Genomic DNA, 17,083 nt, shown 5'->3' with positions numbered 1-17,083 from the left:
ATTAGCAGGACTTGAAGGCCAGAGCTCCCAATAGAAAACTAATATAAACAAGAGGAGGTATATTTCCTGGCTCAATGAACAAAATCAGCAAATAAAGAGAAAAGAGACAACAAACATGGTTTATATATATCTCAGTAACAAGGAAGTGATATTAAATACTATTAAGAACTGGATTCTCCATTTATAAATGTTATATTTTTATTAGGAACAGTGAATCTCTTAATACCCTGGAAACAAGCAATATTGAATGGAAATTTTGACTTTTTGAAATAGATTTTTATAATTAATTAATTGACACTGTTGAGAAAACATATTTATTCAATTTGTTTCTGTAATTTCACTTCTCATGAAATTTCAGGGAAAAGTTAAGTACTATATTTGCAATGGTGTTCATTATAGCATTAGATATGGCAGCAAAAATATTGGGAAAACAATCCAAATGTTCAATGATACAGGACGAGTTTGGTAAATTATAATAAATTGCTTGATGGAATTTTATGCAGCTATTGAAAATCATGATTATAAAAACTAGGGAGAAACATGAAGAATATTTATTTTATAATGTTAAGCCAAAAAGTATACCATTTAGTGTGTTAAACAGAATTATAACTCTAAAAAAATTTGTAAGAGATACTAGAAAATATTACTTAAAAATGAAAATAGTAGGATTTCAAGGTTAAGATGTATTCATTCCATAAATATTTGTTGAATGCCTTCATTGTGCCAGCAACTTGGACTACAACAGTAAATAAAATAGCTATGCCTGATGGTACTAATAAAGATTAAGTCTATTTTTACCTTTATTTTCAAATTTTTCAATAATGTTATAGCAACTTTACATTTATAAAGTTAAGTATAAATTAGAGACAATAATAATTTAAAATGCTATGATTTTACTCTGCTTGTTATTTTCATCTGCTTACTTATTTTCAATATACATACATTTTTGGTAGAACACAAAATGAAGCAATTTGTTTTGTTTTTATGGAGTGAACAGCACAGATTGTTGGTTCCTCTGTTTCTCATATTACTAATTCATTTATTAATTTATTAATTGATTGGTTTATTTTTTAAACAATAATGATTGAGTCATATGTGTTGGAGCTATGATGGGTGCTAGGAGTACTGAGTAGGACAGATGCACTCTGTTTTCTTACTCTGTTATGGGATTGCCATGTTATAGTGCTGTTGTGGATCAGATTGTTCCATTAAAATGCCATTTTTGCTTCTACCACATATGTTATTTTCTGAATGGAAAAAGGATTTAGATAGCAAGCACAAGGCATGCATTTTCATACCTTATGTATTCTGCTTTTAACATGCTTAAGAAATCAGAGGTGCTTTTATATTAAATACCTTGGGTGGCTTCCAAATTTCTTTTTAAATAAAGTGGGTCACACAGATACAGACAGTATTATAAACAAGTATAAAGAATACTGTGAAGTGGTATTTAAATGTTGAGATAGAGCAAAATTGATCTTCCATGGAAAACTGTATTTCTGTGTTTAAGCTTTTAACACTTTTCCCATTTCTAGGGGGGCAGTATTGACAACACTAGAGTGGCATGTGGGTTGGTGATTCTATATTTATCTACAGACAAATACGGAAAGAGAATACTGTAGATAACTATAGAGAATACTATGAAGTGGTATTTAAATGTTAGCAAAAAGTAAAGTTGAGCTACAGAAAACTGTATTTACTACTGTTTCCTACTCCTTCCTTTTTGGACAATATTGGCAGTATTGACAAAGCTGAATGGCATGTAGGTTGGTGATTCTGGAATCTTTATTTCTACATATTCTTTAATTTCATTGTCCTGAAGTTGTCACAACTATAACAGTAGTGAAGGGATGACTGTTTTTTTAAAACTTAGATTTGCCAAGGTTCCTTCTGTTTGGACTTTTATAAACTTATGGCTTTGTAAAATGATATTCTTGGCCTTCATTAAAATCTAGATATTGGTTTTATTAAATTATTCAAAGATCCTTAAATTGAAGTGTATAGTCATTTATTTTAAAAAATTGGGAAAGACTTTAAAAGAAATATGGTTCTGTCACCACTTTAAAATTTTAATATGTTACTAGCTTTTGATTATGAGTCTTATTACTATGATAGTTTTGTTCAGTTCTTAAGGAATTTTTTAACAGAGGTCAGAGACAAAGAATATAATTCATTCAATCAACAAATAATTATTCAGTGCCTCTTAATGGGCATAGCAACATTTCAGAACAGCAGAAGAAATGTAAAAGAAGGGTATCTGTGCTCAGGGAGCTTAGGGGCCATTTGAAATGGTCACAGATGTTTTTCTCCAGTGCAGCCCGAGTCTTCATATGAAGATGATCATTAAACTGTAATTTTTTAAACCATGTTATTCTGTGTTAATTTATATTAATATCCTTGATTGGATTAGCACAAACATATGCATCCTCCATAGGAAGACTTGTTTTAGGACCATATCTTGAAAGGAACAACAATAGCCATAATGTGCACTAAATCTAATACCCTTGGTCAATTAAAATATGAAAAAATTTTGAATGACCTTTTTTCCAAAAAAATTGAAGATCTGTTTATATTAAATATGATCTATTTGCTGGAATAGGTATTTATAAAAATTAAGTTAAAATTAATATGTTCAGATATTTACATGCATGCCTGAATTGGATGATTGAAAGTATATTTTCGTAGTATTTGCAGAGATAATGCTAATTTAAGTTATACTTTTCTCTTCACTTTTTTTTTTGCTTTTTAAAATTTCTGGCTGCCCCTACCTCCCGAAAAATAAGCATATGAAAGTACTGCGTGTGGCTTGTTTTTAATTTCCGTAGCTTTCAAGTAGAGATGTTGATTTTTCAAGTCCATTAGAGGCTCAGCATGGTGTCACCATTTCTTTATAAGTAGTTTGCATATTTAGAGGTCTCCCCTAGAGCAAGAGAAGATGGAGGACACAGGGAAAAGTAATTAATTTTGCAGCAGGAGATTCAAGGAACTCTTCTTCTGGTATTCATTTCAGAAAAGAGTTAATATTAAGAAGTGGACAATAATCTCGGATGCATTTTGAGATAACAGAACTGAAAATCTCAGAGTGACTTTAAGCTGTTGGATATCACGCTGGATATTAACACTGGCTAAAGAATAGAAAATTTTCAACCTTGAGAGAAAGATAATAAGTATTCTAAAAGATCAAAATTCTCTTTTAACTAATAACCCCAGCTTCTATTCATCAGATTTTTATTTGAGCTTCAAATTTGTATAAAGACTAGTTTGCTTTCCCTTTTTTAAAAAATGGTTTCTACTTTGTATAAAATCCTAATTCCTATTTAGTTATCTCTTGTCTGGTCTTGAATAAACACTAGAAGGAACAAGCTAGAGGATATTAAAGATACAGGGTAAACAAATGTAAAATACAACAACAATTGAAGAGAAGATCTTTTCAGTCTGCAGCATAGGGAAGTTTGACCCTTAGAATTACTGAAATTTATGGTGATATCAGAAAAATGGAATCATGGTTGTTGAAGATTGTAGTTACCCAAATACCACAAGTCCTTTCACTCTTCTTCGTGATCCCATTTTCTAATCATGTTCTCTATCTGCTTACTTGATCTTTCTCTATTTTTCTACATCTGTCTTTAAAGTGGGGGTTGCAGTCGTATCTGGCTCACACACCAAAGGTTTGACTGCCACTGAGTTTGGAGGCATTTTGAATCATCAGCCAGTAGATAAGTGCTGGTGAGGGCAAAATTTATGCATTTTTAATATCAATTTTGTGTTGTATGTGTTAAAATTATATTCAGATATATTGTACATCTGCTTCTCTTTGATCAGTGTTTCTAGCTCATCTGCTGTTGGCCCTCTGGTCTGGAACTGATTAGGGCAAATTAGTGGGGCCATCTGGAAACATGAGCAACTTGAGTTTCAGTCTGATTTCTAATACACGTTTTGATTGATGCTAATTATATGGTTTATTTCATTAATTATTTTTCTGACTATTTATTGTTAGAAAAGAAAATACTAATCTAAAGTGAATTGTTTTCAAAGGCTTTGGATCTGGCTGCCCTTTCCACAGAGCATTCTCAGTACAAGGACTGGTGGTGGAAAGTGCAGATTGGAAAATGTTACTACAGGTAAAATTTTTATTATTTGTGAAGGGCTTAGAAGCGACAGTGTTTTTTAGAGTCTCAAATCAGTATATATGTTTGTGTGAATATATTATATATATGTATATTTTTTTTGATAGATTTCCTCATGGACAAGTGAGAACTGTGTCTTTGGCTTACTTGAGAAAGCATTTACTTAACAATCACATGGTAGCAATAAGAGCCTGTAGAAAAATAAAAGTTTAGAGCTGGGATGGGGAAGCTTTGAGACCATCAGGCCCAACTCCCATTTCCAGATCAGGAAGCTGAGGCCAGAGAGTGGCTGTGATTTGTATTAGGAGCTACTTAGTAACAGACCTGGGACTAGAACCGAGTCTGCTAATTTCTAGTCCTGTCCTCTTGGTGATCAAGTTTTTTTATTTACACTGATGTCTCACATCTGTAAAGCACTTTACAGTTAAGAGATAGTTCATATGTTACATCATCTCTCTTAAATCTCATATCACCTTGAAGGTATTACTAGTTACTACTATTTTTAATCCTTTTCCCCAATGAGAAAAATTGAACCTCACAAAGATAAAGTGACTTGTCCAAATTCATATAGCTATTAAGTGGCAGAGCAAGAATTTGAACTCAGCTTTCTGATGCTAGTTCTCCTACAATTTCTACAATTCCATATTTTTTCTCTAGGACCTAAATATTCCTACATTCACTTAATTAAGTACATTTTAAAACAAGTTAACTGAGAGATCAGAAAAACTGTAATGAATTTTATGGATATTTATATAGCAACTATTAATATTAAGTAAGATCTAAACCTTGTTGCTGATATTGAAATTCATTTAGAGCATTTAGAAAAATAGTGACAAATGAACAATTATATTTTATAAAGGTAAATTATTACTCAAAATAAGGTAAACTTTGGTTACTACAAGCACTCTTCAATATTTATGAACTTTGTCATTCAAACACTGTGAGGAAAAGGAAGAATGTAAATGGAATAAAAAGGATGTTTATTGTTCTGCTTTTGAAATTAAGACAACTTTCCATTTACATATTTCACATAGAACTCTAAAGTATTTTTTCCTGCTGCTAGATGGAGGAAGTGTTTTCTGCTAAAAGGTAATTTTAGGCCATTATAACATTAAATTCTTATGAGTATAATTGCTAGAGATAAATTTTGAAATCTTGAGCTTCCAAGCAAAACCTTCAGAGATCTTTAATAATTAAAGGAATGCACAACTCTCATTCCTTTTGCCATCCATTTATGATGGCATTTAAAAGCATATACCTTGTCATATTATCATTCTTCTCTGTTATTGAATACCTGCTCATCATTATTATATACTCTGTATTCATCCATTCACACATTCATTCATTCACTCAGTAAAATATTTAATGACCAGCTATAGGTACTAGGGTTACAAAGATTTATTAGATCATCTCTTATTTGAAATAATTTACAATAGCATGGGGGAGAGATGACCTAAATAGTCCTACATTCACTTAATTAAGTACATTTTAAAACAAGTTAACTGAGAGATCAGAAAAGCTGTAATGAATTTTATGGATATTTATATAGCAACTATTAATATTAAGTAAGATCTAAACCTTGTTGCTGATATTGAAATTCATTTAGAGCATTTAGAAAAATAGTGACAAATGAACAATTATATTTTATAAAGGTAAATTATTACTCAAAATAATTTACCTTTATAAAATAATTACCTTTAGAAAATAATTATAGGTTGAGTATCCCTTATCTAAAATGCTTGGGACCAGAAGTGTTTTGGATTTTGTATTTTTCAGATTTTGGAATATTTTCATATATCTAGTGAGATCTCTTGGGGATGAGACCCAAGTCTAAATACTTTCTTTGAACATGGCTTACTCCATTTTCTTTGCACAAGAAACCATGTGGTAAATCTCTTTTTGATAGTACTAGAAGAAGTTATTTCTTGAGGATGCAGTAATAAAAAGCATATGGTTCACATTTTCTTCCTTTCTTTGGCTTCCTTATAGCTCAGTATTTCTGGTTGCATTTTCATTTGTTTTTTAATTTGTTTTTCCTTCCATCCTAATTTTTTTAAATTCTGTTTTCATATTCTTGCTCTCTATATATCTTTTTATTATAATTTCTTTTCAATCATTTTTGGAGAAAGGCAAGTTGTTAGATAAAAATATGCAGACTCATGTAATTTGCATTCACAGAATTCAGTGACTTTGAGTCATAGGTTTAGGACTTGCATGTTCAGTTGATGTTATGTACAGAGATATGTTGTTTTAAGAATTTTAGAGATCTTTGATGACATTTTACAAATATTTTTTGTGAAGTCTGTGGGACCTTTGAAGAGGTAGGGGCTTCTGCCATATCACTTATCTTCTAACTTTAGGCTAGTCTTTTGGGATCACTTTTAATCCCTGTAATACCAAGGCCTATTTGGCCCTTCGCAAACAGCTATTTGGGCATCATATCAGCCACACCAATGCTTGAGTTTTGGGTTATGAAAAACAATGAAAACTATATTTTGAGCCTTTAAATGAAAGTAACACAATGGAACACATTGTACATCATTCTGATTTTATTTCACAAAATAAATTGTTAGCATATCTAAGTAGCTCTTAGATGGCTAGAAATGAGTAGTTATGAGAAAGCCTGACAGGTCTATTAAGGACAGGCTGAATGAAAGCTGTGTGTACTTTACTGCCTGATTTAGTGGGAACAAAATGTTTCATGGGTAGAAGAGTCAGGGACTGACATCAGGACAGTCATATTTAGGCAAGGAGCAAATCTCAGATCCATAGACTAGCACAATCAGTATCAGATACCTAATAAAGGACAAGAAAAAAAGATTTCTTAGAATAATAAAAATGGTATAGTTGTATTACTCAAGTGGTAATTATTACTTATATCAAAATAAGGATAGCTTTTAAAATGGGCTTTTGTCTCAGAGCAGATGTTTTCAAGGAATTGTCATCCTTCAGTGCTTCCAGTAAAATGGAGACTCTAAGCATTTATTCAGGTCACTTGCCATATGTCCCCCTGATCATAAGCTCTTTGGGTGGTGAACTGATGTGACCTGGCTTACTGGCAGCTATTAGTCTTAGTCCTGCTGTGACTAGGCTTCAGACAGACTCTTTATGCACCATTTGGAGGTTAGAAGCTAGTGCATTTGGGAGCTAGGCAACTTATTGCTAAACAATATAAACATATATGTTAATACATGGGTATGTGTGCAACATTGCCTGCTTTGGTACATTCTTTCTCTTATAGATGTAATTTGTCTCTATTGATATCTTCAGAGTATAATGTAGTATTTATTTTTAATATCTAATTTTTAAAATTGCTGTTCATAGGTTAGGAATGTATCGTGAAGCAGAAAAACAGTTTAAGTCAGCCCTGAAGCAGCAGGAAATGGTAGATACATTTCTGTACTTGGCAAAAGTAAGTAAATCTTTTAAATTTGAGTGAAATCTGTCTTCTCAGAATAAATGTTTAAATTCTGGCCATCGCATGGGGAGAGTTAACAGTTTCTTCAGGAATATTTGACAAGTTACTATGTTGAGATTTAATTTCTTTTTCTTTATAGCAAGGGAAAAAGTGAGAACATATGCAGGGTCTCAGAATAATTGATTACCATGAAATATAAGAAAATCTTTTTGAAAGATTGCTCATTAGGACAGAAGAAAATACCATAGGCTCACTACCCCATAGGAAACAGGCCCCAGAGAGGCCTTCTTTTCTGCAGCACAACCTACTACCTGAGCAGGTTGTAGAGAACAGGGACCATGTTTATGTAGGTCCTTGATTTCCCAGCTCTGCCATAATAATAAAAATAATACTTCCTTTTTATTGAGCACCTGCTCAGTGTAAAGCATTTTATCATGTATCTTCTATATGCAGTTTAATTTGACCCTTGCAATAAACCTGCAAGGTGGGTTTTGTCATTTGACTTAGAGTAGGTTTTTAGGTGCATTTAGTTGTTAAAAACCAGCTTTCAAACCCAGATCTTTCTAACTCCAGAGCCTATTCGCAGCCACATAGTGCCACCCATAGCCACAGCCGAAGTGACAGGCCACCTAGAATTTTGAATATTGGAGTAAAGTCACTCCACACCAAGGCTACTTTGAAAGAAAAACATACGATGAAGTGGTGGTTATGACATCATTTTGCTGTATCTTTTAGAGTTTTTTAAATTAGAAAATGTGTTAAAGGATATTCAAAAGAAGATGAGCTATAAAAGGAAGGGCTACTCATTCCTATATATGGCAATAAAAATTAACATACTAAAAAGAAACAAAATGAAAGTTATACTATATAAATTTACTATGCTGGTCTTAGTATGTTTATAGCAGTTTTCAAAAATGTTTGAATCTGTCTAGTATCTAAGTTTATCTTCTATATAATATAAAGCTTAAATTCTTGAAGTTTCTAAGCACAGTAAACTTTTTAGAGACAGCTTCAAATTAAGCCTCAGGTCACACTATTTGACTATCATCTTCTTAATTATCATTTTCCATGTGGTTGGAAAAAATGTGCTTGGCATTTTAAATATTGCTAAATATATACGGTTTCATCATTTTTTAAATCCATTGTTGCCTATATGACTATATAGAGGTGAAATTTACATGTTTCCTTCATTGTATGAATGGATGGTTGCTATGTAATAGAAATCAAGCAGATTTTAGAGCAACATTGTTTCTTAAAATTTTTAATCATTAATTTTAAAATTATTAAATATTTTATTACTTAGCATTTCAGTTATACTATTTATTATATTTTAAAAAGCAGTTCAGAAGTGTATAAGGGAAAAATTGAAAAGTTTTTATCCATACCTCTCCCTCTAATCTCAAACTTTAGCGGTAAATACTATAAACAGTTTTCTCTCATATCTATTTGGGCCTTCTCAAAGCACAACCTGACTGTTTAGAAAGTGCATCCAAAATCCTGAAGGAAAGTGTCATAATCTTATATTTCCACACGTAAAATCATAATTCTCTGTTTTAGAAATTCCTGTCAAGCATATGGGTTATCCATGCTAATGTTCTAATTGCTGACGAAGTGGAAGCCATCAAGCGCTAACTTTCGCCATATCTTACAAACCTGTATGCCCTCGATTTTGGAGGGGCCTTCGCCAAAGCCACCCTCTCCACTGCTGCACTCTCTCAGACCTTGTTCCATGGGTCATCCCCTCTTTCTCCAGCATCCTCAATGTCAGTCTCCTAATTGGTTCCTTAATGCCAGCCTGTAGACATACTCATCATGTCAATTCTTTTCTAAAAAGAACTTCGCTTGATCCTTGTCTAATTACTGCTGAACAATAATCTAATCTCTGTGACAATAGTAAGCCCACAATAAGCTTCATACTCAACAAGGGGAGACAAAACTATAGCATCATTATTAGAAATTATTCCTGAACATTTGTTACGAATCAATAAACTTGTCATAACAAATACTATTATTTTAAGAACTGATACTTTTATTGAAATGTGTCGTGCTTTTAGGTTTACATCACCTTGGATCAGCCTATGACTGCTTTAAATCTTTTCAAACATGGTTTAGATAAGTTTCCAGGCGAAGTAACCCTGCTCTGTGGAATTGCCAGGATCTATGAGGTAAGGTTCATATTATTGTTATTATTTTTTATTGATATATAGTGGTTGTACATATTTTTTGGGTACATGTAATATTTTATATTATAGAGTGTATAGTAATATACAGTGTATAATGATCAAATCAGGTGGTATCCATCACCTCAAACATTTACCTTTTCTTCGTGTTGGGAACATTGCAATTCTTCTCTTCTAGCTGTTTTAAAATATATAATAAATTATTAACTATAATTTCTCTACTATACCTTCAAGTGCTAGAACTTAATCCTTCTATCTAACTGTATTTTTATACCCCTTAACTAACTTCTCTTCTTCCTCCCACCCTGTTTCCTTAGCCTGGTAACCACCATTCCACTCCCTACTTCCATGAGATCCACTTTTTTAGTTCCCACATAGAAGTGAGAACATGTGATATTTGCCTTTATGTGCCTGATCTATTTCACTTAACAGAATAACCTCTAGTTCTACCCAAGTTGCTGCAATTACAGGATTATATTATTTTTCATGGCTGAATAATATTTCATTGTGTATGTATACTACATTTTCTTTATCCATTCATCTGTCAGTGGACTTTTAGGTTGATTCTGTATCTTGGCTATTGTGAATAGTGCTGCAATAAACACGGGAGTGCAAATGTCTCTTGATATACTGATTTCCTTTTATTTTTCCTTTTTTTTTTTTTGAGACAGAGTCTTACTGTGTTGCCCAGGCTAGAGAGTGCCATGGTGTCATCCTAGCTCACAGCAACCTCAAATTCCCGGGCTCAAGCAATCCTTCTGCCTCAGCCTCCTGAGTAGCTGGGACTACAGGCATGCACCACCATGCCTGGCTAATTTTTTCTATATATTTTTAGTTGGCCAATTAATTTCTTTCTATTTTTAGTAGAGACAGGGTTTTGCTCTTGCTCAGGCTGGTTTCAAACTCCTGACCTTGAGCGATCCGCCCGCCTGGGCCTCCCAAACTGCTAGGATTACAGGCGTGAGCCACCGCACCTGGCCTTGATTTTCATTCTTTTGTGTATATACCCAGCAGTGGTATTGCTAGATCATATAGTAGTTCTATTGTTAGCTTTTTGAGGAGCCTCCATACTGTTTTCTGTAATGGCTGTATGACTTCACATTCCCAACAACAGTGTGTGAGCATTTTCCTTTCTCCACATTCTCATCAACATTTGTTATTTTTTGTCTTTTTGATAATAGTGAATCTAACTGGGGTGAGATGATACCTTCTTATAGTTTTGATTTGCATTTTCCTGATGATTAGTGATGTTGATTGAGCATTTTTTCATATACCTGTTGGCCATTTGTATGTCTTCTTTTTTTTTTTTTTTCCACCCAAGCCTACAAGTAAATGTATGTCTTCTTTTGAGAAATATTTGTTCAAATCTTTTGCCCATCTTTAAAGTGGATTATTTGTTTTTTGCTATTTTATTTGTGCTTCTTATATATTCTGGTTATTAATCCCCTGTCAGATGAATTTATAAATATTTTCTCTCATTCTGTAGGTTGCGTCTTCACTTTGTTGATTGCACCCTCTGCTGTGCAGAGGCTTTTTAGCTTGATGTAATCCCAAATGTTTGTTTTTGCTTTGGTTGCCTATGCTTTTGAAAATCTCTGCCCAGACCAATGTCATGGAGTGTTTCCTCAATGTTTTCTTCTAGTAGTTTCATAGTTTCAGGTCTTATATTTAAATCTTTAATCCATTTTTATTTTATTTTCTTTTTGTGTATGGTGGGTCTAGATCAGGCATCCTCAAACTATGGCCCAGGGGCCACATGCGGATGTTTTTGCCCATTTGTTTTTTTACTTAAAAATAAGATATGTGCAGTGTGCATAGGAATTTGTTCCTAGTTTTTTTAAAGCTATAGTCTGGCCCTCCAATGGTCTGAGGGACAGTGAACTGGCCCCCTGTTTAAAAAGTTTGAGGACTACTGGTCTAGATAGAGGTCTAGTTTTATTTTTCATCATATAGTTATCCAGTTTTCCCAGCACCATTTATTGAAAAGACTTTCCTTTCCCCATTGTATGTTCTTGGTGCCTTTGTCAAAGATGTGTTGATTGTAAATGTGTGAATTTATATCTGGGTCCTCATGCTGATTTGATTACTATAGCTTAGTAGTATATTTTGAAGTCAGATAGTATGATGCCTCTAGCTTTGTTCTTTTTGCTCAGGATTCCTTTAGCTATTCTGGGTCTTTTGTGGTTCCATGTGAATTTTAGGATTGTTTTTTCTATTTCTGTGAAGAATGTCATTGGTATTAATATTTTGATAGGGATTGCCATATTGCTTTAAAAGTTGTAACATTGTGGTTATGTGCCTCTTAAGTAAGCTCATAGTCCTTTGGGGTCCTAGTAAGGAGAACAATTTATAAAATTATAATTGTTGCCTGTGGTTTACCAGTAAAATAACAGATTTTAATGTTCGCACTTAGTCAAACTAAGTTTTTATTACAACGTATTTCAGACACACAGGAGAGCATAGAGAATGGCATAAGATAGGGATTTAAAGTATTTTCCCTATATGGATAGCCTGTTGTCCCAGCACATTTATTGATTCTTTCCCAAGGTTTATAGTGTCAAATACCAATTTTTTTCATATATGGTGGATATGTTTTGGGACTTTCTATTCTATTCCATTGGACTGTTTGTCTGTCCTTGTACCAATATTATACCACCTTAATTACTATAGCTTTATAATACTATCTGGTAGAGTTCATCTTTACCAGGAATGTCTTGACTATTTTTGACATTTGCTTTTTCTTATAAATTTTAGAGTCATGTTGTCAAATTCCATGAAAAGTCCCACTGGTATATCTTTCCTGCTGCCTAATTACTATAGCTGTACAATAATTCCTGATATCAGATCAGGTAAATTCTACCACCTTGTTCTTCCTAGTTGGTATTCTTGGCTCTTTGCTCTTCCATACTGATTTTAGGATTGAGCTGTCAAGAACCATTAAAAAACTCTGCAGGCATATTGATTAGAATTATATTGAGTATATCAGTGATGGAAGGTGGGTGGGTGGGCTGCCTTTCTTCCTATTCTCAGTCATGATATAACTCTCCCATTTACTTAGATCTTTTTTTTTTGTCCCTCGATGAATATTTTATAATTGTCTCCAGAAAGATGATGATGTGTGTGGGGAGGAGGTCCCTCAAACTAACCTGAGATTCAGTGATTTACTAGGACTCCCAGTATTCAGCATGCAGTTGTACTTACAGTTAAGATTTATTAGAGCAAAAATATAAAAAGCAAAATCAGTAAAGGGAAAAGGCTCACAGGGAAAAGATCAGAAGCAATCAGGTGCAAGCTTTCAAAAGTCCTCTCCCAGTGGAGTCACACAGGACACAATTCTTACAGCAACAAGTTGTGACAACTTGTGAGAAGTGATGTCTACAAGGAATGCTTGTTAGAGACTCGGTATCCAAGGTTACTACTGGAGCTGGTCGTATCATGTACCAAAGTTCCAGAATCCCAGAAGTAAGCTGGTATTCAGCACAAACGACACTGTCTGTAAAACAGTTTAGCTGTAGCAAGCCACTGTTATAATTTGAAAAAGTTTTATATCAATTTAAGGAACTACCCAAGTTTTCAAATGCAGGCCTTTCTAAGAATGGTGGTCTCAGGCTGCTTTATTTACATATTTTTTGCACAGATGTATTCCTAGGTATAACTATGAATGGAATCCTTATTTTTTTCCTCTTGTATTTTCTATTTGATTATTTCTGGTGATATACTTTGGATATTTGTTCTGTCCAAATCTCATGTTGAAATTTGATCTCCAGTGTTGGAGGTGGGACTGAGTGGGAAGTGTTTGGGTTATGGGGGCAGAGCCTTCATGAATGGCTTGGTGCCTTCCCCTTGTTAATGTATGAATTCTTGCTCTATTAGTTCACACGAGAGCTGGTTGTTTAAAAGAACATGGGCACCCCCCTTCTCTCTCTTGCTTGCTCTCTCACTATATGACATGCCTGCTCCCCCTAAGCCTTTTGCCTTGATTAGAAGCTTCCTGAAGCACTCACCAGAAGCAGATGCTGGCGCCATGCGCTTCTTGTACAGCCTGCAGAACTGTGAGCCAAATACACCTCTTTTCTTCATAAATTACCCAGTGTCAGGTATTCCTTTATAGCAAAGCAAAACTAAGACATGATGAACAGGAATGCATTACTTTTTTAAAGTTGATTTGATACTAGCAACTCTTTAAATTTTAAGACCTTGTCCATAGGTCTCTTTGATATTCTAAGTAAATAAAATAATTATCCTCAGCAAATATAGATAGTTTTCATCTTTTCATTTCAATTATTTTAACTGCTTTTTAAAAATATATCTTATTGCTTAGGACTTCTAGTATAATATGGAACAGAAGCATCTCTGTTCTCTTCAAATTCTTTGAAAATGCTAGGTATGATATTTTGAAATAATTTTGTTAAAAAAGAATGGAAGATATTAATATTTGTTACATCTAGGTGACAGTATATGAATGATTTTTATTTTCTTCTTTATGCTTTCTGTATTTCCTAGATTTTACATAATGAACATAGATTACTTCTTAAATGAAAAAATACTGTTTTTAAATTGTCTAGAAAAATGTTTCCCTTTTGAAATATAATTTTGATAAATGTATACATGGAAGCCTTTGGTCAGTCAATAAAAATACTTTATCATCATATCTGTCTTTACTTGTGACCATAAATTGAATATGAACAAAACTTTGACCAAGAAACTTAGAAAGGAAATAAAATAGAATTGATTTTGAAACCAGTAGAATTTATGCTAGTTCCAGTGGTGACTATCCTGATGTAATCCAACCTCTTTGACTTTTCGGATCTGGCTTCTGCACGTTCAGTCCTTTTGCCCTTCTCTTCTCAGGCAGGAAGTGCTAGCAGAAAGAGCAAAAGAACTATTTTATCTTTAATGGTGTGGTTGCTGGTGGGCAGAATTCCTTCCAAGCCTCTGTTATAGTTACTGTTGCTATGGCATTGATAGGAAAGTGGCTCTGAGGGGATTCTTTAGTCAGCTACCTTCTTCCTTTCCCAGGTCTGAGTTGAGTTTGCACTTGAAGGGAAGAAAGGAGTAGAAAGGAAAGCATCCTCATTGTAGGGACAATATTTCATGCACAAATAAGGTAACCAAGGATTAAGCACAGACTTGCAATAGATGGCTGGAGTATTTCCCCTTGGATTTACATAGTTAATTTCCTTTATGCCAGAGTTTACCACACCAAAGTCAGAGTTCTAGTGTATTCTTTTTCTCTTTATGTAACAAAGGATTTAGAGTTAATTAGTAAAGTTGGTTTCTTAGCATTGTAGCCTATGCCATGTATGTCTTTAGGGATTTTTTAATGTACATCATGCTTGTCTCTGGAGGGTTTCTCTTCCTTTATGTTCTATTCTTTTTATTTATCACTTTCATTTTTTGTATTGTACCTTTCCAACATTTCCCATTTAAAAATGAACTTGTTGTACTGCGTAGTGTTCATTGCTTGTTTTGTGTAGACACTTGTTAAAAATGATTTATCGGCCGGGCGCTGTGGCTCACGCCTGTAATCCTAGCTCTTGGGAGGCCGAGGCGGGCGGATTGCTCAAGGTCAGGAGTTCAAAACCAGCCTGAGCAAGAGCGAGACCCCGTCTCTACTATAAATAGAAAGAAATTAATTGGCCAACTGATATATATATATAAAAAATTAGCCGGGCATGGTGGCGCATGCCTGTAGTCCCAGCTACTCGGGAGGCTGAGGCAGAAGGATCACTCGAGCCCAGGAGATTGAGGTTGCTGTGAGCTAGGCTGACGCCACGGCACTCACTCTAGCCTGGACAACAAAGCGAGACTCTGTCTCAAAAAAAAAAAAAAAAAAAAAAAAAAATGATTTATCCATGCTAAATTTGTTTGGTAGTGGTTTTAATTCTTCTTGAGGTATTTTTTTAATCCATTTGAAAGACGGGCCTTTATTTTAGCTGTTCTTTGTTGAAAGGTGTTTGAAATTAGAAACCTTACCTTGGAAATGTTATTCCAGTGGTCCTCAAACTTTACTGTGTATGAAAATTATCATGAAAGTATATAAAAACTTCTTCCTACAGAATCAGAAGTCCTAAAAGGTGGGACTCAGGCATTTGTATTTTTAACAAGCTTACCAGGGGATTCTGATGCATAACAGAGTTTGAGAATTACTGCAACAAACACTTCTTAAATTATTTGTAATTTTATTTTAAATAATTTAAAATCTAATTATAGATTTTATCTATATTTTGTGAGTTGATTAAAAAATAACCACTGAAAAAATCACTTAAATGATAACAAGTTTATTACATGCTTGAAGTGATATTTATATACTTGAAAATGTTATTTTAAATCTACATTAATAAAATCTATTCTATAGCTCATATAATTTAAACAGTTCTAATGTAGGAATAAATTAAAGGATGAAAACAGAGTTCACATATGTACATATATACAAAAATTCAGCATGTGATGAAAATTACCTATTAACCCAATTATGTTATTGGATTATTTAATAAATAGTTTAAAAATAGAGCTGGATGTGAATAATGATTCTTATACTAAAAGAATCTGGCAGGGCACAGTTGGCTCTTGCCTGTTATCCTACCACTCTGAGAGGCTGATGTGGGAGGATTGCTTGAGGCTAGGAGTTCAAGACCAGCCTGAGAAAAAGTGAGAGAGCCCATCTCTACAAAAAATAGAAAAAAATTAGCCAGGTGTGGTGTCCCACACCTATAGTCTCAGCTACTTGGGAGGCTGAGGCAGGAGGATCGGTTGAGCCCAGGAGTTTGAGGTTACAGTGAACTATGATGACACCACTGCACTCTAGCCTGGGTAACAGAGTGAGACTCTGTCTCAAAAAAAAAAAGAAAAAAAGAATTCATTATTGTCAGATTTAAAACTTCAGACAATGAAGTCATGAACATCCTAGAAGAAAACCCAGATTAGTTATTTGTATAAACCAGAATGGGGAAGATTTTTCTAAGCATGACATAAAATCAGAAAGCCTTATTTAAAAAGTTTGATAAACTTGAGAATATAAAAGTTAAATTTCTTATGTAGCAAAAACAAAAATGCAAACCAAAACAAAAGATATAACCAAAACAAATATCAAACAGGGAAAATGCTTGCTATACCTGAGACAGACAAAAGACTGCTTTTAATTTCTTCAATTTACACATTGCTTAAAAATTGCTAAAAATGGGAGATATACACACACATGCACACACACACTTATAAATTCTCATTTATTTAGTTAAGAATATAAACACAGGCTGGGCGCTGTGGCTCACGCCTGTAATCCTAGCTCTTGGGAGGCCGAGGCGGGTGGATTGCTCAAGGCCAGGAGTTCAAAACCAGCCTGAGCAAGAGCGAGACCC

General features: G+C 33.8%; 1 protein-coding gene across 2 annotated transcripts in view; it reads left to right on the top strand.

The window, feature by feature from the left end:
- The window catches only part of TTC8 (tetratricopeptide repeat domain 8), a 50,816-nt gene that overhangs the window by 22,510 nt on the left and 11,223 nt on the right, over positions 1–17,083 (top strand). For both annotated transcript variants that reach the window (XM_012773988.3, XM_012773989.3), the window contains 3 exons: positions 4,036–4,121; positions 7,452–7,539; positions 9,600–9,710. In XM_012773988.3, coding sequence (XP_012629442.2) covers positions 4,036–4,121; positions 7,452–7,539; positions 9,600–9,710 — 285 coding nt within the window. The remainder of the gene's footprint in view (positions 1–4,035; positions 4,122–7,451; positions 7,540–9,599; positions 9,711–17,083) is intronic.

Source organism: Microcebus murinus, chromosome 6 (genome assembly GCF_040939455.1).
Source record: "Microcebus murinus isolate Inina chromosome 6, M.murinus_Inina_mat1.0, whole genome shotgun sequence".
NCBI classification, from domain to species: Eukaryota; Metazoa; Chordata; class Mammalia; order Primates; family Cheirogaleidae; genus Microcebus; species Microcebus murinus.
The sequence above is the reverse complement of the archived record's forward strand: the minus strand, read 5'-3'. Positions and strand labels throughout refer to the sequence as shown.